The following is a 26,267-nucleotide window of genomic DNA, read 5'->3' as shown; positions in this document are numbered from 1 at the left end:
CAATCAAAGGGGGTCCACTGCACACTTTCCCATTGAATGCCGCCATCAGCATTGATAGCAGCATTTAAGGGATTAACGGTAGAGTTCAGAGGGTAACCTGATCTCTGCTGTTAGAGCGGGGCTGCGGCTGTGTATTATATCCGTTGCCCCACTCCTGATTGCACTGGCATTACTGTGCCCGTACAAGCATCAGGACGAGTATGATTATAATGATGTGGCAGCATCCTGAGTACTGATTGTTTTTTAACTCTAGGACATTTGCATTCATCTGAAAATTTTTTGAACAACCCAAATAACCCCTTTCACCGACAGAGGATTGCCTAGACTGTATACATTGTATATGCTGTTTTCATTCACTGACAGCAAGCAGAGATCTTGAAAATGGTGAGACTTGAAAAGCCAAAGTATATTCTAAAGTTGCATATATGTCGGCATTCTCTCTCTACTGGTGATTCCCTGTTAACTTTGCCCACCAGATGAGCAAAGCATCTACAACCCCATATCAGAAATGACTGCAGCATTTAGGAAAGTCCTATAGACATCACTGGGCTCTACAGATGTTACTATTTGATATGTAGTAATAGGAGTCCATAGTAGGATCACATATCATACTGTCATATATAGTAAGGAGAAGAGAGAAGATATCGCTGGTGGTAGATAAGGTGGACTGCTGACAGAAAAGTCAGGTTGCCATTAGGAGCCCCGATGATGTCATGTGGGACCCCCAGTAAGGCAACATCACAGAGAATGCCTCTCGTTCAAGGGTAGGACCTCCAGACATCTCAGAATATTCTTCAAAACAGATGTTCATATCTCATTCATACCTCTAGATAGAAGCGGGGACTCTCTGGCATGGTGGTCAGAGCTCCGATGGCAAACACAGAAGGAAATGCACAAACCAAGACAAACACCCGCCAGCTATGGAACTGATATGCTGAACCCATCTGGAAACTCCATCCTGTGGGGATAACAAGTTGTCATTTCTATGCTTGGACAAGATTCGTGATATAAAAAATAAAAAAAGAGTTTGTCATCGGTCATGGACGTAGAATGGTCGTAGACTTGATCCAACCTTAGTTGTATGGACAGACATGGTTTCCGTTGTGGCTCAATGTTTTGGACAATGGCGTGTCTCAAGTTGCCATCCAGTTCCAGCCTTCTACACAACCATTACCACTACATTTACTGTCACAAAAAGTGTTGCCATAAGGCATATATATATATATCTCACCATAATGAGGAATGATAGCCCAGGCCATGGCTGAGGCATAGATGCCCCCGATCATCCAGAACATGCACAACCAACTCAGATGTTCTCCCCTCTTTTCCTGCGCCAGGAATTCCGAGAAGTAGGAGAAGACGATAGGAATGGATCCACCAATGCTGCAAAAGAAAGAACATAAAAAAGAAATAAAATAATGCCGCTAAAATTTACGCAACCATTTCTGACTTATAGCTCAGTTCCCAATGGATCAAAATGTTAGATCTCCGGTATTATTGACAGCGCTAGTCTTGCCATGCAAAATACCAGAAACCCCCTAAACCCTGTGTGAACAGCGCCAAACATCCAACATGGCCGCCATTATAATTGATATAATTCCCAGCTTTCCCAGACTCCTGAATGGCCTAGTTACGCTGTGATATATTCCCCATACTACAGAATATGTATGCAAATTAGCCGTTTAGATCAGCAGGACAGCTGGATGGCAATCCCAGAGAATGACTTAAAGGGGTATTCCAGCTGTTAAAAATGTATCCACCCATATTAGTCCTCCGTCCCTCCCCATTGTGGGAAATATAATGGCAATACGGCACTACACTGTCAGAGATATGAGACGACGCGTTAATTGACAGCAGCGGAGCACATTGCGGCTGCCACATGACAGACATATTACATTACACACCCGCTCAGTGATAGATCGGTGCTGCTGATTGTAAGCAGAGTGGCCGCAGAATGGAGCTGTGTACTATTTACGACAATACCCTAATTTTGTGTTTTATAGGCCCAATTATAGGCATTACCAAAATCCTGCTATTATGGGAAAAAAAAATCACCCTTTTTGTTTATGGGATTTTTTAAAATCGCGCTGAACTGGGACTGAAGATTAAAGGAGTTTTCCAATTTTATGTAAATGAAGCTTATTTAGGGCCTGTTCACATCACCGTTCATTTCCGTTCCGGGGTTCCGTCCGAGGTTTCCGTCGGGTGAACCCCGCAACGGAAAGTAAAACTGACAGCACAGCTTCCGTTTCAGTCACCATTGATCTCAATCGTGACGGAAACATGGCTAGTGCTTTCCGTTCGTCACCATTCCGACTGGTTTCCAGTTTTCCGACGGAATCAATAGCGGAACGGAAATGAACGGTGATGTGAACAGGCCCTTATTGTATAATTTTAGAATTTCTGTATATTTTGTGTTTTAATTCTTCTCCATTGTCATGATTTCTGGTTGCTGTAAGTGAACTGGAACATTCTTCTTTATGTCGAGAGGCTGAAAACCTGTCGTGACACAGGGCGGAGGGATGGAACTTTTGCTTGTAATGAGCTATGCACTTGTCTTCGTTGGACATGTTCGTTCACTGACAGCAACAAAGCTCTTGAAAATGGGAAGGAGTGATAACCCAAATGCAGCATCCCAGAATATCCGTATTCGTATCCGTATGTGCTGTTCACCATGCAAATAGGATGTGACGGTTCTAGTTGGGAGCCACTAGGGGGAGCATTGTGCATCTTTGATGTGTTTGATAGAAAGTATAACCATAGAGCTCCCTCAGAAATCAGTTGGTGAGTTGGGTCCTGCTTGCTCTCAGCAGAGGACGTGTTTCTAGGGTTACACCTTCCAGGAGGCGCAAGGCCTCGGCCCTGTTGGCGGAGCCGTCCACAGCCTCAATGCAGACAAGAGACTGAGAATTATCCCCCGTCACCCCGGCCCTCACCACAACTCCACAGTAATATTCCCTCATCTCCTCAGAAGCCGCGTGTCCTGCCTCTGAGGAGAAGTGTAACCGTTACCGGGCGCCAGAGCACGGCCGGCGTCGTCTGGGATTCTGCCCCGCGCCCCAACACCATCTAAGTGTCTGTCAGGTCACGCCATTTACCCAAAATCACTGCAAAACTGAATTCATGTAACTATACGACTGCGGCTGGAAATTGTGGCATCTCTGCCCGGGTATTGCTGGATAAGAGAAACCGTAACCAACTAGTCACCGTCACTTCCCTATTGGCTGAAGTCGACCGCGAGAACTGGGCCTCCATCTTGGACGTTTTGGACATGTTTGGGTACTTCAGTAAACATGAGTTGTACCATCCGTGTCCTCTGGTCCCTGCACTACATCATCACTGGCACCCACAGCACCGGCCAGAGACACTATATAGCATCGGGTGTTGCCCCGGGGAAAGACCACTATCATAATCATCAGTGCAGCCCCCCTATCACTGTACCAGCCCAAGAGGAGTGGGGGAGGAGATGTTAGAGTTCCTAGGAACCACCGGCTACACCGTAGACTACAGCCAGCCGTGTACTACGACTCCCATCCTCTCAACACACGCTCCCCATGGTTGCTGCACAAAGTTGCCTGACCTTTTCAATATAAAGAATGGAAAACCCCATTATTGAGCGTAAAACACATATAGTAGATAGATGGATGGATGGATGGATGGATGGATAGATAGATAGATATGCGATAGATAGATATGCGATAGAGAGATAGATAGATAGATAGATAGATAGATAGATAGATAGATATCAGATAGATAGATAGATATCAGATAGATAGATAGATAGATAGATAGATAGATAGATAGATAGATAGATAGATAGATAGATAGATAGATAGATAGATAGATAGATAGGTAGATAGATAGATAGATAGATAGATAGATAGATAGATAGATAGATAGATAGATAGATAGGTAGATAGATAGATAGATAGATAGATAGATAGATAGATAGATAGATAGATAGATAGATAGATAGATAGATAGATAGATTATTTATATCAGAACATGGCTTCTTACCCCACACCGGAAAGGAGTCTGCAGAACAGGAATGTCCCATAGCCTTGAACAAACGAGGAAAAGAAGGCAAACACGCTGTTGACAGAGAGAGAGATGAGCAGGCACTGTTTTCTACCGATCCGGTCAGCCATTCCTCCCCACAAGAACGCTCCTACCATCATACCCAGGTACACAATGAGACCTGCGGACAAATCATGAAGAAAGAATTCTTTATAACGCACTATTACACAATACTACAACATCTATGGTCAATCTGTAGCAGATTTTTTTATTTTTTATTTTTTTCAATCTGTAGCATGTCTACATCCAAAACTGTCCCTGCGTCCAATAATTAAAGCGGTAGGTCGGGTTTTTTTTTCCACTTAACAGCGCCACTCTTGTTCATGGGCGGTGAATGGGGCTGACCATTTGGACAAGACACCATGCCTCAGTGGGGTTGAAGGGGATGCGATGCTTGCTGGAGCACCATGGTCACTTCATTCTGATCAGTGGTGGTCCCAAAGGTCAACTGCCGACGACCTAAGGATAGGCCATCAATAGTCAAGTCCCAGAAAACCCCTTTAAATTACATAGTATGACCCAAAGAGACTTTTTATACATCAAGAAGGCTTCCGAGGGTCCTTCACTGCCGAAAAATTAATGGTTATGGTAGTTATATGCAGTCATTCTCGCGGTGTAAACGGTAAAGGTCACATGACCACTAGGCGCCGTGAAAAACCAGCAGGTCTCAGGAAGCTCCAAATGAAGCTGTAACAAGGCGCATCTCTCACCTCCGCACCACAGGAGGTCAGGGAGGTTTATGTACAGACAACTGCATCTTCATTCCCCTCTCGTCAAACACTTTTTACATTCCCCATAAGAACCGGCCTTTGTAAGTCTTTATGAGAACTGTATGATCGTCGGCTTCTTGATCCCTGATCGGAAACGTGTTAGTAATGTTCAGAGACATCGACATCCGATATGCGCTGTTTAGAATCAATTAATAATGTAGCTCAGTACAAATTATATAATGTAACCTAGGAAAATTAATGACTGCATTCATGGCCGGCATTCGGGGTGTGCGATAGCCAATCTTGCAGAAGGGGGCGCCTCAGGGGCATCCATGACCACCAGAAATCGTATTATTATTTGTATAGTACGGTTATTAAATTACACATGGAGCTGCTAGTTGGCGGTATAATATGTGCACTGAATGGCGGTATTATTTCGGCACGGAATGGTGGTATTATTTGCGCACTGTATGGCGGTATTATTTAGGCACTGTATGGCGGTATTATTTAGGCACTGTATGGCGGTATTATTTAGGCACTGTATGGCGGTATTATTTAGGCACTATATGGTGATATTATTTGGGCATTGAATGGTGGTATTATTTGAGCACTCTATATTGGTATTATTTGAGTAATGTATGACGGTATTATGTGAGCACTGTATGTTGGTATTATGTGAGCACTGTATGTTGGTATTATTTGAGCACTGTATGGTGGTATTATATGAGCACTGTATGGTGGTATTATTTGTGCATTGTATGGTGGTATTATATGAGCACTGTATGGTGGTATTATTTGAGCACTGTATGGTGGTATTTGAGCACTGTATGGTGGTATTATTTGAGCACTGTATGGCGGTATTATTTGAGCACTGTATGGTGGTATTATTTGAGCACTCTATGTTGGTATTATTTGAGCACTGTATGGTGGTATTATTTGAGCACTGTATGTTGGTATTATTTGAGCACTGTATGGTGGTATTATGTGAGCACTGTATGTTGGTATTATGTGAGCACTGTATGTTGGTATTATTTGAGCACTGTATGTTGGTATTATTTGAGCACTGTATGTTGGTATTATTTGAGCACTGTATGTTGGTATTATTTGAGCTCTGTATGGTGGTATTATGTGAGCACTGTATGTTGGTATTATTTGAGCACTGTATGGGGGTATTATTTGAGCACTGTATGGTGGTATTATTTGAGCACTGTATGTGTAAAGGATCTGCCAGGCACTTCTGTGTATACGCCCATGTGTAATCAGTCTGCACCTGGTTCTATGTCTCTGAGACTGACTCCATCTTCCACCACTCAGGATGGCAGGCTTAGGAGTGGGAGAGCCTATCGCAGCCTGGCCAGACGGAGCTAGCTCCCGCCCTCTGTCTATTTATACCTGCCTTTCCTGTTCCTCCTTTGCTTGTGATTCTTCTCGTGTGGTTTCCTGGCCTTGCTGCAGCTCCTAGCTATTTGACCCTGCTTCGTACTGACCCCGGCTTTCTGGCTACTCTCCTGCTCTGCGTTTGGTACCTCGTGCACTCCTGGTTTGACTCGGCTCGTTCACCTCTCTTGTTGCTCACGGTGTTGCCGTGGGCAACTGCCCCATTTCCCTTTGCTTGTGTCCCCTTGTCCGTTTGTCTGTCGTGCACCTGCTGAGCGTAGGGACCGTCGCCCAGTTGTGCCCCGTCGCCTGGGGCGGGTCGCTGCAAGTGGGCAGGGACTGAGTGGTGGGTAGATTAGGGCTCACTGTCTGTTTCCCTACCCCCCTGTCATTACAGTATGGTGGTATTATATGGGCACTGTATGTTGTTATTATTTGAGCACTGTATGGTGGTATTATTTGGGCATTGAATGGTGGTATTATTTGGACACTGTATGTGGTATTATTTGGGCACTGTATGGTGGTATTATTTGGGCACTGTATGGCGGTATTATTTGTGCACTGTATGGTGGTATTATTTGGGCACTGTATGGCTGTATTATTTGTGTATTTATGTGGCACTGTTGCTCAGGCAGTTTTCAGTATGTTATTTTTGCAGGGTATTATGGTGGTAGCTGCACTGTACGGAAGTGTTATTTGGCCTATGTATTGCACTGTATGATAATTATAATTAGTCAATGTTTGGTATGGTTCTTTGTACGCTGTATGACAAAGCACTATATGGGAAAGGGGGGCTCCAACTGATGGTACTACACAAGGCAACAACGTAAGACTAGGCTAGCTAATAAAGTCCAGGATTACTTAGTGAGTCCGTTGGTGTCCCAAAGCATTTCTTGTCCACAAATAATCCATATAAAATGAATGAGGTAGCTTTCTCTTTCAGCCTCTATTTCACATGTTATGTACTAGAGGGGGGTGTAAGATATCCACAAAATAATATATATAATATATACTCTTTGATAAGCTTGACAAAAATTAAGATATTTATATTCAGTTCCACTCCTTCCACGTTTCTTTTTTTCTAAATGCCTATAAATACTGCAATCGATGTATCCCATATAGAATGGATGTTGTCATTTTACAGGATAAATGCACTTTTAAAAAAAAAATATTTAAATTAAAGCACCACTATCATGTGACTGAAGAATAAGAATAAGTAGAACCCTCTATTAAGGTCCAAAAACTCAACATGGGTCCTTGTAGAAAAAGAAGAGACTGGAGAAGTAAAAAGGAGAAGGATGGAGCTACTTCAAAGAGTAGAGAAGTTGAAAGGAAGGAGGATCCTGCAGAGGGACGTAGCCAAAAGGTGAAGGAGAAACCACCTAAGAAGAAACTAACTACAAAACCTTCTTTTAAAATGGGGCAACAAAGGCGCTGGAGCGGAATTGCGGGATATTTGAGAAACACCAGAGATAACATCATAAAAAAAGGAAGAATATTCTAGGTTATTGCAGACAAAGGTAATGTCCAAGTGGAGAAAAGAAAAAGAGAAAAGATTCCAGTAAGACATCTGAGACATCCAAAGAAGATGAAGGAGTGCTCAGGACTGGTCAAGAAAAAGAACAAGGACCGAACATCAGTAAGAGAACAAGTGGCTCTCATAAAAAGAAAACATCAGAGGGTCATGCTGCATCAAAGAAAAGACCCAAAAAGGAGAGAGAAACATCAAAGAGGAAAAGTCCAAAAGGAAAAGAGGAAAGGACTGAGAAAAGGAGTTAAGAACGAAGAACCGGCTGGACCCAGTAAAAAAAAACAAAGCAGAAACTCAAGCTCATGGAAAGGATGGACAGGAAACTCTTAAAGAGGACCTGTCACCTGCCCGAAAAACTGCAGTTGACACCTCAGTTAGATTGCAGACGCTTCACAGATTCTGATGCTTTTTATTTTTTTCTTCTAGCCCCCACCGTTCCTGAGATATCAGGGACGTTAGTTCTGGTGTCCGATATGCAAATGAGGCCTTTGTCAACTGGGTGGTTACCCCTTTATCAGGTGACAGGTGTTACCCACCCGCTTGAAGAAAAAAGGAGGCCTCCGATACATCCACAGTCCCCTTAACCGTGGAGAAATGTAATTTCCACCATGTCCTCGGAACAGAAGGTTAAGTGAAGGACAAGTTAGCAACAGATTCCATCTGGAGATAACGTGTTGCTGTCCAAATCATAAAGAACAAGATCCTGATAGACTACAGAACAGGACTAGTGGAGGGCCTAATCCACCACATGACCCGTGGCAGAAGGTTTCTGGTGCCGTCTAAGGTGCCTTTCATACCAAAAACGATGTGCATTACATTTTGGAGCTGGTCAACAGGGGCAACCTTTACCACCCAATGAAAGAGAACTTGTGGTTGGACTACGCTACCATCAATTGCAGCTGAGATGGTTTGGAAGATACAATTCCTACATCCAAGGGAGTCATCCTCAAAACCAACAAAGTCCTGCTGACCAGAAAAGGGCACATTAAGATCACAGATTTCGGGCTTTCCATCGATGATGACTTTGGTCAAACAACAGCCACAGACTTTGATGGTCTCCCGGGTAATGCCGCACCAGAAATAATCCCTCACAAGCCATCCAGTGCTGCAATAGACTGGTTTGCCTTTGGTGTCATGATGCACATCATGGTCAGAGGAGTAAGTCCTCTCCATATCAACACAGCGGAACATGTGGAAAACTAGTCCTGGAACGTGAGACAACGTATGAAGGATTTGACTCTGAAACTGCAGATCTACTAATAACAAGACTCCTATGTAAAAAGCAGTCTCGCAGATTAGGAGTACATGGGAACATATGGAAACACCCCTTTTTCTCTTCAATTTATTGGGATGATCTGGAAGCAGGAAAAGTACCATCACCGATCCAGCTGAGCAAAGATACCACTGATTCACGGGTGACGCACCAGATTCTGGGGCCATGCTGTGGGGAAGGGAAGGAGCCGATTTATGACGACCCGCAAGACCTCTGTGAATGCTTCCCTTATGTTTACTCAACGCGGGCCGTCAACTACCACAATGCACCTATGAACTAAACTACTTCCCCTATGTCCCCATCCCTGTCCCCATCCCTGTCCCCATCTACCATCTATACCGGATACACTGCTGCATTGAAACATCTGAAGAACATAAACCTTTCTTCTGTTTCCTCAAATCTGATGTTACCGAACTTCAGCCAACTGGATGTCGAAAGGAGCCTTTCATCTTATGTACAGGTATGTACCCAACACTGGATAATCTCCTGCGAACTTTGCCAAAGTTATTCCGTCAGGTTTGCTGTAATCATAGTTGGAGTTGTCCGCCATATGATCGGCCATCATTAACTTTTGCTCATAACTGCTTCCATCCTGATTATGTCTTCTCTATGAATCGAATGTATTATCTGTAACGTGTGACTGTCGTATCCCAGCATCCTCTCTGTGTATCAGGGGTAGATTAAACAACCAAGTAAGTTGGTACATGGGTGTTACTTGGTTTAATGGGGCACCCCCAATATCTTGAACTTTTATTGGGGGAATGGATGTTAATTGGCTGGACTGGTGATTTGATAAAAATTTTCAATAGATTGCTGGGGGTCAAAATCCTATTTTTCCTTTCCATGCAGACATAGGTGGCGCTAGAGTTACTACTCCATCCTCTCATTTTATGTCCCGTCCATAGGGATCTAGGGGTTTCGTTTTTAAATCTGGAGATCTTGTGGTGCAGTTTTAAAACGTCATTTAAACTCCCTTATTTTATTGGAAAGATTTTTGGTTTATTTGACGCCTTTTTGTCTTATTAATTTTTGGCACTTTTTTTTTTCCTTGCTAGCTCGTGTCACTGGAAAGTCTTTGTCGCCTGCGAGCCCTCAGGCTGGAGAACCAGTTTCTCCACCATGTCTTGCTGATTAATTCTACCACCAGTTATCATCTGGTCCACCACGCAACGTACCGCCACTCAGGAGTATCCACCACTCCAATGAGGTGACAGCGGCCGGACTACAGTGATCCTGAACACCCCGAGATCATCTACATGAATTATTCATGTAATAACATCATCTGCCATACAACCGGCGTACACAGAGCTCGTCATTTACTCTCCCCATGATGCCTGCAAATGAATACACCAGCCTCTAATGATGGGCACCAAGTGGGGGCATGTAATATCATTATTAGGGGTTATTGGTATACATAAAGCACTGACTGTCCGGTAACATTAATCACTAATTGTTTCTTCTAATGGAAGACACACTCTTCAGGAGACAGACATAGTTTGGTAAATTTTTTTACCTTGTATACTGTATAAAAGGTGTAGGAGTCAGTATAGTAGCCATGAAAATCAGCACAAATCTCTCACGCCCCCAACTCAAGACTGATACATTGTAACAAATCCTCAGCTATGTAAACAGGACTAGGTTAGCACTGAAGGATATAAGAAAATTACATAATCTTTTATTATACAAGGATTAAAAAAAAATTAAAACTAATTTTCATATATCCTTTTAGGGAATTCTGAATTATTCTATGGGAGTCCCCATCAGGATCCTCATCTATAATCCAGAGCAGAGAATGGCTACAAAGAGCCTATATTACTTTGGAGGACCTAGCTGTAAATGTACAGCCCATTTATTTTAATTGGGAGCAGTGTAATGCTTCATTTCACCTGTGGTGGTGCTGCAGGTAAATTGAACACTTGCCACATTCCTCCACAGATCACAGCTGATTGCTGGTGGTTCCAACAGCAGGACACCCTGTGATCAGCTTTTTATCGTGGGACCCTGAAAGTTATTGTTCAAAGTGGACAAACCCTTTAAGATGGCCAATGACCTAATGATAATAATCAACAATTTGACCATAAGTTACATAGTTAATCATATTCATTGTAAAAAAAAAAAACTGCTTCTGTCCCATAATATATTTGTTCCATTGATCAGAAATTTTTTGGAGCTGTTTTTAAAAGTAATCATAAAAGTATTTCCTCAGCCTTATAACCCTAGGGTGATCGACGATCAGTTTAGTCGAAAAACGGGGATCTGAGTGTTATGTTTTTAATATGGAAAAGTTAAACATGGGTGCGAAACCCAGAACGAAAAAAAAAATCTGGTTTTCGTGTCACTATAACATATATAGTATAACATATAAACAACGGGGGCGTATCTAAAGGGGGTGCAGTGGTAGCAGTCGCACCGGGGAATGGTACCTAAGGGGGCCCAAAGTTCCCTCTGCCACATAAGAAGACACCATTGTATAAATGACACATTGTTGGTGTGGGGGCCTATTACAGATGTTGCATTGGGGCCCAGGAGCGCAATGCTGATTCTGCAACCTAAGGGCTAATTCAGACGAGCGTATTACACGTCCGTGTGCTGTCCATTAAAAAAAACGGACAGCACACGGATCCATGCAATTCATTGGGGCTGTTCACACGGCCATTGATTTAACGGACCGTGTGATGGGCCTGTGAAAAATAGGACGTCCTATTTTCGTCCGTTTTCACAGATCCCTCAATAGACTCAAGTCTTTGAGGGATCTGTGAAAACGGGGCCCGCATGGGTGCGACGTGGACGTGAAAAACTGCTGTTTTTCACGTCCGGGTGTACACTCGTTCGTCTGAATAAGCCCTGACCGAGAAGGGCAACACTATTCGCATTGTCATTGGTAAAGCTACTTTATATCTGATGCCATGTTTTATTCACACGCATCCTGAAATTAAAATCTCGGATAAATAAAACATGGAGATATTATTTAACATCAAATATTTGCTTCCAAACTTAAAATCCACTAGAGAATTTCGACATAAATATGTAATCAGGACGTGAAATTACAAGATGAATGTTTGTAGGACTAGAAAGGGGATGACGTACTATTAACTCAATCCATGCCAGAGGCTTCATGCATTGCCTTTCCTGTGGGCTTCCCTGTCAGAGGAGGGTTTGCCGGGCTCTAATAAGCAGCTGGGGCATTCTGAGTCAGCAGCAGCGAACGTAGCGTTTACTCAGCTGCGGGCAGTATGAACTCCTAACTGTGGCGCATTTTAAGGGAAGCTGGGGCAGCGAGAAACTAAATTGGTATGGTCAAGGAACATGAAACAGGATGAATATGAGGGGGTGTTAGGTGTAATGCTAGAAAATGTGGAGATAAAAGCATCTATATGGAGGTAATGTGTATGTGGGGGTATATGAGTCTATATGGAGGTATAATGTCTATGTGGGGGTGTATGAGTCTATATGGAGGTATAATGTCTATGTGGGGGTATATGAGTCTATATGGAGGTATAATGTCTATGTGGGGGTGTATGGGTCTATTTGGAGGTATAATGTCTATGTGGAGGTATATGAGTCTATATGGAGGTATAATGTATATGTGGGGGTGTATGGGTCTATTTGGAGGTATAATGTCTATGTGGAGGTGTATGAGTCTATATGGAGGTATAATGTCTATGTGGAGGTATATGAGTCTATATGGAGGTATAATGTTTATGTGGGGGTGTATGAGTCTCTATGGAGGTATAATGTCTATGTGGAGGTATATGAGTCTATATGGAGGTATAATGTCTATGTGGGGGTGTATGGGTCTATTTGGAGGTATAATGTCTATGTGGGGGTATATGAGTCTATATGGAGGTATAATGTCTATGTGGGGGTGTATGGGTCTATATGGAGGTATAATGTCTATGTGGAGGTGTATGAGTCTATATGGAGGTATAATGTCTATGTGGAGGTATATGAGTCTATATGGAGGTATAATGTCTATGTGGGGGTATATGATTCTATATGAAGGTATAATGTCTATGTGGAGGTGTATGAGTCTCTATGGAGGTATAATGTATATGTGGGGTGTATGAGTCTATATGGAGGTATAATATCTATGTGGAGGTGTACGAGTCTCTATGGAGGTATAATGTATATGTGGAGGTGTATGAGTCTATATGGAGGCATAATGTCTATGTGGAGGTATATGAGTCTATATGGAGGTATAATGTCTATGTGGAGGTATATGAGTCTATATGGAGGTATAATGTTTATGTGGGGGTGTATGAGTCTCTATGGAGGTATAATGTCTATGTGGAGGTATACGAGTCTATATGGAGGTATAATGTCTATGTGGGGGTGTATGGGTCTATTTGGAGGTATCATGTCTATGTGGAGGTATATGAGTCTATATGGAGGTATAATGTCTATGTGGAGGTGTATGAGTCTATATGGAGGTATAATGTCTATGTGGAGGTATATGAGTCTATATGGAGGTATAATGTTTATGTGGGGGTGTATGAGTCTCTATGGAGGTATAATGTCTATGTGGAGGTATATGAGTCTATATGGAGGTATAATGTCTATGTGGGGGTGTATGGGTCTATTTGGAGGTATAATGTCTATGTGGGGGTATATGAGTCTATATGGAGGTATAATGTCTATGTGGGGGTGTATGGGTCTATTTGGAGGTATAATGTCTATGTGGAGGTATATGAGTCTATATGGAGGTATAATGTATATGTGGAGGTGTATGGGTCTATATGGAGGTATAATGTATATGTGGGGGTGTATGATTCTATATGGAGGTATAATGTCTATGTGGAGGTGTATGAGTCTATATGGAGGTGTAATGTATATGTGGGGGTGTATGAGTCTATATGGAGGTATAATATCTATGTGGAGGTGTACGAGTCTCTATGGAGGTATAATGTATATGTGGAGGTGTATGAGTCTATATGGAGGCATAATGTCTATGTGGAGGTATATGAGTCTATATGGAGGTATAATGTCTATGTGGGGGTATATGAGTCTATTTGGAGGTATAATGTCTATGTGGAGGTGTATGAGTCTATATGGAGGTATAATGTCTATGTGGAGGTGTAAGAGTCTATTTGGAGGTATAATGTCTATGTGGAGGTGTATGAGTCTATACGGAGGTATAATGTCTATGTGGAGGTGTATGAGTCTATATGGAGGTATAATGTCTATGTGGAGGTATATGAGTCTATTTGGAGGTATAATGTCTATGTGGAGGTGTATGAGTCTATACGGAGGTATAATGTCTATGTGGAGGTGTATGAGTCTATATGGAGGTATAATGTCTATGTGGAGGTGTAAGAGTCTATTTGGAGGTATAATGTCTATGTGGAGGTGTATGAGTCTATACGGAGGTATAATGTCTATGTGGAGGTGTATGAGTCTATATGGAGGTATAATGTCTATGTGGAGGTGTATGAGTCTATATGGAGGTTTAATGTCTATGTGGAGGTGTATGAGTCTATATGGAGGTATAATGTCTATGTGGAGGTGTATGAGTCTATATGGAGGTATAATGTCTATGTGGAGGTGTATGAGTCTATATGGAGGTATAATGTCTATGTGGAGGTGTATGAGTCTATATGGAGGTATAATGTCTATGTGGAGGTGTATGAGTCTCTATGGAGGTTTAATGTCTATGTGGAGGTGTATGAGTCTATATGGAGGTATAATGTATATGTGGGGGTGTATGAGTCTATATGGAGGTATAATGTCTATGTGGAGGTGTATGAGTCTCTATGGAGGTTTAATGTCTATGTGGAGGTGTAAGAGTCTATATGGGGTATAATGTCTATGTGGAGGTGTAAGAGTCTATACGGAGGTATAATGTCTATGTGGAGGTGTAAGAGTCTATATGGGGTATAATGTCTATGTGGAGGTGTAAGAGTCTATACGGAGGTATAATGTATATGTGGAGGTGTATGAGTCTATATGGAGGTATAATATCTATGTGGAGGTGTATGAGTCTATATGGAGGTATAATGTCTATGTGGGGGTGTATGAGTATATATGGAGGTATAATGTCTATGTGGGGGTATATGAGTCTATTTGGAGGTATAATGTCTAATACAAGCTCTAACTGAGGATCAGTACAAGATAACTAATGCAATGTATTTACAGTTATTTTCTCTATATAACATGGCGTTGTAAGGTGGGTATAAGCGTTAATATACATGCTGCTATAGAGCAGATAACTATATATTTTGGCATCCAAGCATAGCATATCGGCAGGTACAGGAAGCATCTTCGGCTCTGCACAAATTTCACAGCCCATCAATCAAATCGTTTCCTTCCCAAAGCCAGCAATTTACTGAGATAATGAGTCCTAACCAAGCGCTTCACTGGCTGCCTGGATGGCACTATGGTAAGCACTTATCTCCATGCCAAACACAGTAATCAGTACATCGCCCAGGTCTGTGTCAGTGACAGGATCCCGATGACGCACGTACCCGATCGTCAGGTCTGAAGGATCTGATCTAGAAACAATCACAGCTTGATCGCTCTAATTACTGAGGGCGTTAATAAGCGCGCAGGTAGCCGGCGTCGTGACTGCTCGCAGTCTGCAAGCTGAGTTTCCTCTCATCTGAATACTCGCCTTTACTGCTAGTGTTTACATCTTAATATGCAACTAACGCTACTACGCAGCTTGTATTGTGAAAAACATTGTTTTTAGCGATCGAATGGAGGGACGCAGAGAAAAAAAATGGGATGCTTACAGCCTAGAAAATCTACTAGATGGAATTGTCCAAGATTATAAAAAACATGGCTGCTGTTTTCAAAAACAGCGCCACACCTGCCCACAGGATGTGTGTGGTATTGCAACTTAGTTCCATTCACTTTAATGAAGCTGAGCTGCAATACCAGACACCATCTTTTCACAGGTGTGGCGCTGTTTTTCGAAGAAAGCAGCCATGTTTTTGTAATCCTGGACAGTCCCTTTAACCCCTTAACGACGAGCGACGGATATATCCATCACAAGCAGGTGCTAGTTCCTGCATAGCGACGGATCTGGTGGGTACTGCCACTGTATCCACGTGATCAGCGGCAGGAGAACGGCTCTTGTCCCAACTGCCGAAATCGGAGAACTCTCAGATTCCGACAGTTTTACCCATTGATGCCGCTGTCAATAGCGACAGCGGCATCTAATGTGATTGACAGAGGAAGGGAGCTCCCTCTGCCATCCCATCGACAGCCCCGCAACGATATGCCCCCAGAACTGCCTAATAGATTGGCTGTCAGTTTTACACTGACGGGCAATAATGCTTTGGTATACTAAGTATACCAAAGCATTATATAAGCGAAAAAAAAAAGAACACATACACATATAAGGTATCGTCGCGATCGTAATGACTCAACTTTATTGTTTGACACATTAATTCAACCGCCGGGTGAACGGCGTCCAAAAAAACCGCAAAAAACAACGGCAAAATTCCTTTTTTTCTCCCTTCCTCCCATAAACAATAAAATAAAAGCTAATCAAAAAGTCCCATGTACCCCAAAATACTACCAATGAAAACTACACCTTGTCCCACAAAAAACAAGCCCACATACGGCCACATCGACGGAAAAATAAAAAAGTTACGGCTCTTGGAATGCGGCGAAGCAATAACAAGTAATTTTTTTTAAAAGGGTTTTTATTTTGCAAACGTAGGGAAACATATAAAACCTTTACATATTTGGTTTCCCCATAATCGTGCCGACCCATAGAATAAAGGTAGCATGTTATTTATGTCGCATAGTAAACGGCGTAAATTTATAACGCAAAAATCAATGCTGGAATAACTGCTTATTTTCAATTATTTTCTAAAATAAAGTTAATATATTATATGCACCCAAAAATTCTGCAATTAAAAAATACAACTCGTCCCGCAAAAAACAAGCTCTTATACGGCTATGTCGACGAAACAAAAAAAAAGTTACGGCTCTTAGAATGCGAAAGTGAAAAAACAAAAAATAGTCCCTGGTCATTAAGGGGTTAAATGCCCTTGCCGTGCAGTTGAATGTGATCTATTGTTCTCTGTTGTCAGCCATTGCGGGCTGGGGGAGGTTGACTGTGGTAGTATTTTTTTTCATGACTGACAGGGACTCTTTTTTATGTGATGCTTAGTGGCCCTTTAAATGTCTCATCCGAGGCCATTTAATGCTACTGTGCAGAAGCTCAGGTAGAATTATTTCCTTTCTTTCAATCCCCTCCGTTGACCCTTTTTCTCTTGATTTTTACAAAAGGATTGTAATGCCTCACGAATCAGGAACGTACAGGAGGAGAGGAGACCTACTTCTTACTCCCGCCTGTCCTACCCACCAACATTCAACTGCGGCGAAGCTATCAGCATGAAGAACTGACTGCAAAACTGTATAGTCCATTATTTTCCAGCAGCAGTGGGGGATGTTCACAGCAACAGAACAGGAGTGTGCTGATTTTCCAGCAGGCAGTGACCTATCCACACACGTGATGATGTTAGTGGGGACAGGGCTGCATGTGACGGGGGCAAAGTCCAGGGCATAGCTAGCAGGGCATATACCAGGATTTTACGCAAGTGCGCCTGTCCATTTATGTCATGATATTAGTGAGGACAGTGTTGAATGTGACCGGGGCAGTGTCACGATGTGAGGATGGATTTAAGTCGGGGTGTGGCTATAGGAAATGCAGAGGACGCAGTTGGACCTGTGCACCGGTTCCCGAGGGACCAACATTGTAAAAGGGTAATGGTGTTTGATGACATAGCTCAGCAGCACAGAGTATTTCAGGAGAGGATCTTTAAGCAGTGGCCTGTCGACTGGTGATTATGCCACTGAGGTAGTGTGTCATGATGTTAGGAGGGGAATGGAAACAAGTGGGAGGTCACAGACAGTGGAAGGAATACAGCTCCTAGCAGCACAGAGTATTTCAGTAGAAGAGAGGCAGTGATCTGTCATCTTATGTGAGGAGACAGGACTGTACGTGATGGGCTCCACACCAAATTCACCACTATATAAAACAACCTACAACCTTCGGATTCTGCTCACCCGAGTTTTCATTATGAAATGTAATGTAGGAGGAAATAGTTACTTGATGATTGGAGGAGTGAATGGCAGGAGGGCGATGCTCTAGTGAGCAGGAAGCATTCTGCGGAGACATCCTATCGACGATGACCTAGTTTCTCCGCAGCAGTCATTTCAATCATCACACTTGCACTGTTCCACGTCCATTCGATTCGCAAAGGTTCCTCGCATTTGGTTTGTGTGTGGGTGGCTTTGTCTTTTTGCCCGCAGCCGTCAGTAACTTTCCAAGCTGTTGGACATGCTCCCGGCTAAGCTGCCCTTTTTGAACGTGCGACCAGGAAAGAGGCTCCAAAATTAATTGCCAGGAAAACGATCATTCCCTGCTCAGCCTATTAATAGTTGCTCATCTATCATTTATATTTGGGTTAGGGATGCGTCTCATCCTCACTCCAAGACCCATTCAGCTTCTTACCAGACGTCCCAGCAGCGGCGTGCATATGCCGACCCGTTGCTATCCTTGTAATGCTTCACCCTCTTATGAGGTATCATTTCTTGCATATGCATAATTACATCCCCTGTATTATTAACGTTTTACCTATAGACTATTCTCTCGTCAATCTTCAGGATAGGTGATAATTGTCTGATTGCTGGGACCCCTACCGATCACTAAGACAGGGGCCCGAGTCCCCTGTTCTTCCTCATTGCACCCTCGCAGTGAGGACGAGCTTGAATGGAGCGGCGGTCGAGCATGTGCCCTACCGATTCATTCAATGTCTACGACAGAAACAGCCGAGGGTTCTAGTGATCGGTGGGGTCCCAGCGATCAGACAAATGTCAATTTTGGGATAACCACTTTAAAGAGGTTCTCCGGGAATTTAATTTTGATGACCTATCCTTAGGCGAACGACCTGAGGAAGACGCTGGTACAGCGTTGAAACGCGTAGCCATTATTGTTTTATAATAAACATATATATTTCTTCATATCACTGTTGAATTTCACCAACAGCCACGCAGCAGCGCCCTACAGGATCCTCCCTTTTCCTGACTCCCGGCACCCCCACCGATTAGTTCCTGAAGAAGCCACAGAGTTCGTTGCCGCAACCTCTTCAGTGTTTGCCAGTCACAGTGCCGTACACATCCGCAGAGGTTGTGCCTAGGGATAGGCCATCAATATAAAATGCCCCTTTAAGGACCATGCCATTGTTTACCAGATGTTGCGATTTTTGCGGCGTGAAATCTGAGAATTGCAACTCATGTAAAATAAATAAAATTGTATAATTAACCAGAATTCCCTGCTTTTTCGTCCGGGCCAGCGTACTGGGAATCCCATCCGCAGCGGTCACATGGGATGAAACGTCATTCCAGGGCTTTAGAATATCAGGTCGTCAGAGTGACGCGTCGTCATGGTAAGTATATCCTTTTTTTTTTTTTCATTGCAGGATTTCCGCAGTGGATATTCCGGCCGAAAAGCTGCACCACAACATGGTGACATATTTTATGCTAATACTGAAGAATTTGGGGGGTTCTTTAAATAGGACTCTCTCACCATCCTTAAATACTACAACGTTTGGAGGATTTTCGCAGTGGATATTCTGGGTGAAAAACTGTGTTTTTTCGGCCGGAGTTCCCTGCGGGCAACAGGGTGGATACACTGTGTACCTTTACGCAGCGTATCCCCTGTGTGAACATAGCTGTAATGACGGGGTAGGGAGACAGACAGGTGAGTCCTAATCTACCCGCCACTCAGTCCCTGCCTACTTGCACGGCCCGTCCTAGGCGACGGCGTACAACTGGGCGACGGTCCCTACGCTCAATATGTGTATGACAGACAAACAGACAAGGGTACACAGAAGCTAAGGGAAATGGGGCAGTTGCCCACAGCAACACCGTGAGCAACAAGAGTAGTGAACGAGCCGAGTCAAACCAGGAGTGTACGAGGTACCAAACGCAGAGCAGGATCGTAGTCAGTAAAGCCAGGGTCAAAAATGAAGCAGAGGTCAATAGTACAATCAGTAGCAGCAGAGCCAGGAAACAGGAAAGAATCACTGGAAAGAGGCACTGGAGGAGCAGGAAATGAAGGTATAAATAGACAGAGGGCGGGAGCTAGAACCGTCTGGCCAGGCTGTGATAGGTTATCCCACTCCTGAGCCTGCCATCCTGAGTGGTAGCAGATCGAGTCACTCTATCAGACCTAGGAGCAGATGCAGACTGATTAACCACGGGCGTCGACACAGAAGCTGTGTCTGGCAGAACCTTTACAATAGCCTTATACTTCTCACAGCTGAATGTTTGTTACAATCTCATCCATTCTAGTCAATAATCTGTGAGTTGCATGAATCTTTTTGTGCCCATAGTATTACTTGTACCAGAATAAAATGTTCCCCAGGACAGGATACTATGTCTGGTACCCACATCCACCCCCTTAATCTGAGTATACTTCAAGGACGACTTCATCAACCGTAACCATTATATCAAGGAACAGCTGTCCTATTGAGCTACGAGAACACACAGAGGATTGTACGTGAGACTTTTCTACATCTCCCTTATGATGTATCTACCAAGCTACTGCCGCAGCGTAAGACCTGGTGCCGACATGTAGGTGGGAAGTAATGGATGTCTTCGGAATATAAGATATGGCTCTTCTGAATATCAGGGATTCCCCGGGTGGAATTTAAAAAGAATATAGGATCGGTGACGATAGCGGTTTATAATGGTGATTTACGACTTTTCTGGCGGATCAATGGATCCCCCCCCCCTCCCCTTTGGAGCTGAGATTTGTAGATCTCCCAAGAAGGATTTGAAGGTCATTCGAAGGAGACTCGGGCAGAAGTGGCGTAGAGGGAGTTCAGCCTCAATAAAGGCAATGATGATGTATGTTGTGTGCGTCTATCCCCATCCTCACTGCAGTATGGAGGGAGAGTCCTTTGTATATCAGCTTGATAATGCAAAAGAATTGTTATATCTTATGCAAATTTTACGTAATCGCTGCTTTTTTGTTGTGGGTTTTCACCATTGAATCCAATGGGGAGGTAAAACGCGCAAAAATAGCAGATGTTGCGATTTTTGCGGCGTGAAAGCAGCAACTCAGGTAAAAATATAATAATCGTATACTTACCCAGAATTCTGTGCTTCTTTATCCAGATCAGCCTACTGGGGTGACTTTTCATCCCATGTGATCGCTGCAGCCAATCACAGGTAAGTATGTCCTTTTTTTTTCTTTTTCATTGAGAAAAACTGCACCACAATTTGGTGATATATCTTGCGCTAATTTTGAAGAATTTGGGGGTTCTTTAAATAGGACTCTCACCATCCATCAATAATACAACTTTTGACTAAATTTATTTTTCTAGATAGTCTACTTAATGCAAATAATTAGCTTCACTAAGGCTAGATTTAGGGCTCGTTCACATGCTGCAGAATTGCTACGTTTTTTTCATCCGGAATTGCGGACAGAAAAAACGCAGTAGCAGCATAGTGGGGGAGATTTAACAAATCTCATCCACACACTGCGTAAAAATTCTGTGCAGAAATTCACCTGCGGTGCCTATTTTCCGGACAGCAACATGTCAATTCCTGCTGCGGAAAGTGGACTGCGTTTTTCAGAGGAGATGTCACCATCTCCCAGCATTGAGAAAAACTCCGAAAAATACGCACCATTTTCTGTTGTAAAAACCGCAGGAAACGGTGTGTTTTTGCCGCAGCGGAATGTCTGCTATTTTCAACGGAATTGCCGCAGAAGTTTTCTGCGGCAATTCCGTCGTGTGTGGACAAGCCCTTACACATCGCAGGTTTGTTGCAGATTTTGCTCCAGATTTTTGCGCCAAAGCCAGAAGAGGTTTGGAAAGGTATGGGAAATATAAAGGAAGAACTTTTACTTCTCCTTCCTCCTTGATCCACTTGTGTCTTTGGCTCAAAAATCAACATCAAAATCTGCGACAAATACGCAGTGTGTGAATCCAGCCTCTAAGCGCTTGTCTCACGATGACAATCCCTGCTTATATTGGGGCATAATGATGTCAGAAATGGGTGCCCCCCTGCTCAAACTGCAAACAGCTGATCTCGTTCTGGTGGAAGCGGCTCGTCTATGAATTACATAGACAGCCATTCATTTGAATGGCCAGCATGTAATACTACTTTTCCCCTGTAGTGGGTGCTGCAGGGGAAATGTATGGCCAGTCAGAGATTTTGAAGCCTTCTGAAGCTGGACCCACAATGATCAGCAGATCGCTGGGCCGGCTTAAAGGGGTTGATCAGGATTAAAAAAAACATGGCTGCTTTCTTCCAGAAACAACCCCTCATTGGTTGCGTCTGGTATTGCAGTTCCGTTTCATAGAATAGAATAAAGCACAGCTGCAATACCACATGCAACCTAAGGTGTGGCGCTGTATTTGGAAAAAAGCAGCCATGTCTTTCTAATCCTGGCAACCCCTTTAGGTATAAAAAGGAATTGTCATGATGTCACAAGCCCTTCAATATAACCTGTACGTGCAGATACCAGAGTATAGCAATGCAGAAGAGTTTTACTTTTAGATTAGTCCATATTCCCCTATGCAGTTACCTGTGTACACATAAGGTCCAGACGTATGAAACCTATTTAGTTGGATGAGATTAGAAAAGAGGGTCTAACTATTTCCAAAAACAGCACCCCCTCCTGTCTACGGGTTGTGTCTGGTATTGCAGTTCATCACCATTCACTTGATACAACGACAGACCCATGGACAAAAGTGACGCTATTTCCTAATTTCACATCCCCTTGATTGAAAATTGAGTAAAAATTAGAATGGCGTCTATAAGTTGCTCCTTATATATCATGGACCTACAATGCCATAGGGTTAAACTGCTGGGAAATATATGGATTTAGTGGGTCAGAAAAGTGGCATAGAAAAAAGGGATGTAAATTGGGACTAATTTATGCTTTGTGCTCCATTTTTGGCAAAAAATTCTATCATATACATGTATTCCAGGCATGTAAAAGTGTCATGCCCCATGCGGCATTTTGATTAATTTGGTTCAGTTTGCGCCATTTTTGAAAAAATTTTGTATTCTGCAACGCTATGGACAAATCTCCCCTATTATACATCATATCGTCATTAACAGTTCGCTTACAAGTACCGCAGTATCCCATACCATCATCTGGAGACAGGTGACTATCGTAAAATAGACTTACCCAGCATGCCCTTGTTTGAGTCAGACAAACACATGTCCTTCTCTGCGCTTGGCAAGACGAACCCGACTACAAAAATTTCTACCCCGTCAGCCATGAGGGCAAGTCCCAGAACAAAATAGAGAGTCCATTGAAATCTTCCATGTCCACATTCTTGAAGGATCAACTCATACTGTTGGGCCAATTCTTCCTTGTCCTTCCTCTTCTGTCCTTCTAGATCTTCAAAGTCTTTAAACTCCGTTACAAGTTGCTGGTTATCGGTGAGGTGGTCCCCTTTCATGGAGTCCGCTCTGGGAATGCCTTGATACTCTCCTTCGTATATCTCATCATCCTCGTCATGGCCTTCGGTGGCATCACTAGAACCTCCTTCATCGTCATTGACAGGGTCATCCCGGTAGTACCCATCCTGCGGTTGGTAGTCATCATCATCGTCTTCTTCAAACCTAGTATAAGAACGCTTGGTGTACTCGTCTTGCACCTTATCTACGCCCTTTCCGACCTTCTTGGTTGCGTGTTTTTTAACCTCCTTAGCAATGTCTTTGGCCCCTCGTATAAAAGCAGTCCGATCTCTGAATCCGTCATCCATGGTGACTGATAAAAGACTTGCGAGCCTAGTAATGAAATGTCGAAAACTAGTTCTTCCAGAACTTTTTATCTGCTTAGGAGATTGGGGTTCAGCACTTTGAAGGGTGGACAGCTCCTCTTAAGAGACTGTTGCTGAAGCGAAGAGCATTCCAAAATATAAGAAAACGAGTATATTCACAGGTTGAGGTTCTGGTGTATCCTCATGCTTCTCCGGAGGGTAGGATTCCAGGTAAGAAGATCGCTTAGCTCCTGCAAAATAAAAAAAAACATCGTATATCAGTACAGAAGGTGCACGTGGAACGACCAGATTTTAGAGAGTTATTACGATTGTACATGAGGGACAAAGAGTTTACAATTTCATGTCGGAAATTTTTTGAACCAATCATTACCATAACTTTTTGAGACTGTAATAGGAAAACCGGGCACACAGGATGAAAATACAAACTCTACGCAGATGGTGCCCTGGCTAGAATCTAACATTTGGCCAATGTATTTACCCATCGACTTGAAAGCAGGTATAGACAAACTAAGTATATATCCCAAGTATAATGGGCAATTTGGGCTGCTGGTGGGCATTAACATCACAGATGGTAAAGACTATAAGCAGTATCAAGGTCAACTTCAATGGCCCACATTTAGTAAGACTGGCACTTTTTATGCCAGTCTAAGTAAAAGGGTCAGCTGGAGTGATTTTAAAGTAAATTTACTAAGGCCCCATGCACACGACCGTCAAAATTCTCCGAAATTACGGACCCGTTCAGTTCTATTGGCCACGGACACCTTTCCGTATTGCTATGTCTTATCTTTTGCTTTTTACGGGCCATGCTCCTATACTTTATTTGGGAGAATGGGCCGAAAATGCCCGTGACCGTCCGTGCCGTGCCCGCCGTGTAAATGAGGCCTTAGATTCGCGCAGTCTGACAGTAAGGAAATAAGATCTACGTTTGCTTTGAGAAGGTGCAGATTTGCGCCACATAAATGTGGCCCGAACCACATCTCCTTTGGAGATCACGGCAACTTTTTTTGTTGTAAATTGAACCGTTAAAATTACGCATGTTATCACTTTCTCGTGGCATCACAATGCCCGCCAACGCCTGTCGCACATGGTTTAAAAGATGTGGGCCAATGTATCTCCTCGTCCAGTAGACACTCAAAAAGGGGGCCTGTAAAAGTTTTCAAGCAGAGGCATCTTACCCGTAAAGTGTTAAATCACTTATAGACTTATAGCACATCTAGGTACCAAACAGAAGCGCACAGCCCTATAACAGGAGATGAAGAAATCTTATCTATGCATCTCCCTGCAAGGTGTGAACAAGCACCAAGACCCATCACTGTGACGCATCCAGAACGGCAAAGGTTGCGTGACGTAATAGTACGTCGCGTTGCAAAATGGGCTAAAGCACCTGTAGTATTGATATGATTTATAGCAGAGAGAGGGGTTTGTTCACTTACTGAATTCCACGTTTTTTTCCCGCTCCGGAAATGTCGAAGGGATAACTGATGCCAGAACTGATCCCGTGCTTTCCTATGGGAGCAGTTTTGGCATCCGATGCATCAGTTGTGGCGCCAGATGTCTTGCTGCGCCGGACAGAAAAATGCTGCATGCAGTGTTTTTCTGTCCGGCCATGTTAGGGTATGGACGCCGGACCGGTGCACACATCAGTTGGGTCCGGCTTAAGCGTAAAACAACGGGCCGGACACAAGTGGTATATGTAAACCCAGCCTTACCATTTTTAAAAAGGACGTGGAGGATTATGGCATTGCTCTGTGCATGTGCTGAGAGCCGGACCTGTTTATTGGGAGCAAAAAGGGTCAAATGCCCAAGGGCCGCCACTATCCTAGGAAGAATTTACAGCAGGGTCTAACTACAAGTCACTAATGCTTTAGGGTTGCCACCTTTTCCACCCAAAAATATCTGCTAGGTTGAGGGTATATTTGCACAGGGTGGTTTGGTGGCATTTTTTATTAACATGATTTTGCGCAAATCGCAAGAAAAAACACCACAAAACAGGCACATGTAAATACGCGCCAACGTGGGAAAAGCGTAGGTATGGTTTTGAGGGTGTGATTTGCCGCTTAGGTCTCCGACCTCCGCTCTTGACTTTTGAGGCTGCACAGGCGGGCAGTGTGCGAATGTCTAGATGCTGAATGGGAATGTGACTCTCCGCTGCCTTGCCCGCTGCAGACTCCAGCCGGCGCCAATCTCGCACTTAACCTAGTCCTGATGATGCTGGCGTTACTTTGGGCCTCGTAAAGGAAGACTATCGAATTCAAATAAGAAGTAACATGACTTTTTTATTATTCAAAAATACCAGCAAATTTTTTATTTTTGTTTTTTTACTTTTATTGGCCTCCTAAGTGTAAATCCCAGCTGGGCCAGTGGTTTACGGCATGGTGGCAACCCTACTTGAGCTTGACTTAGAAACTTCACGTATGGGCATGGTATCTCCAAGTTATTTATTTAGGCAGTGTGGGGAATTAGTATTTAGGTCATTTTTGGATACTGAATGTTACTTTGTGATCATTTTTAGGACTATGTTGTGATCGTCCTGTTTG

General features: G+C 43.3%; 1 protein-coding gene and 1 long non-coding RNA gene across 3 annotated transcripts in view; one reads left to right on the top strand and one right to left on the bottom strand.

The window, feature by feature from the left end:
* SV2A (synaptic vesicle glycoprotein 2A) overlaps positions 1 to 26,267 on the bottom strand; it is a 117,135-nt gene that overhangs the window by 44,617 nt on the left and 46,251 nt on the right. The window contains exons 2-5 of the mRNA XM_075844342.1: positions 23,130 to 23,960; positions 4,018 to 4,198; positions 1,232 to 1,383; positions 825 to 958 (exon numbers count right to left, since the gene is read on the bottom strand). Coding sequence (XP_075700457.1) covers positions 825 to 958; positions 1,232 to 1,383; positions 4,018 to 4,198; positions 23,130 to 23,712 — 1,050 coding nt within the window. The 5' untranslated portion in view covers positions 23,713 to 23,960. The remainder of the gene's footprint in view (positions 1 to 824; positions 959 to 1,231; positions 1,384 to 4,017; positions 4,199 to 23,129; positions 23,961 to 26,267) is intronic.
* LOC142664914 (uncharacterized) overlaps positions 2,681 to 26,267 on the top strand; it is a 254,020-nt gene continuing 230,433 nt past the window's right edge. Inside the window, exon 1 of one of the 2 annotated variants that reach the window (XR_012851407.1) lies at positions 2,681 to 2,784. This is a non-coding gene — a long non-coding RNA (uncharacterized LOC142664914). Of the gene's footprint in view, positions 2,785 to 3,988; positions 4,357 to 26,267 lie in introns of those variants that run through there. The other variant, XR_012851409.1, reaches the window with a different exon arrangement.

Source organism: Rhinoderma darwinii, chromosome 12 (assembly GCF_050947455.1).
Source record: "Rhinoderma darwinii isolate aRhiDar2 chromosome 12, aRhiDar2.hap1, whole genome shotgun sequence".
Lineage (NCBI taxonomy): Eukaryota > Metazoa > Chordata > Amphibia > Anura > Rhinodermatidae > Rhinoderma > Rhinoderma darwinii.
The sequence above is the reverse complement of the archived record's forward strand: the minus strand, read 5'-3'. Positions and strand labels throughout refer to the sequence as shown.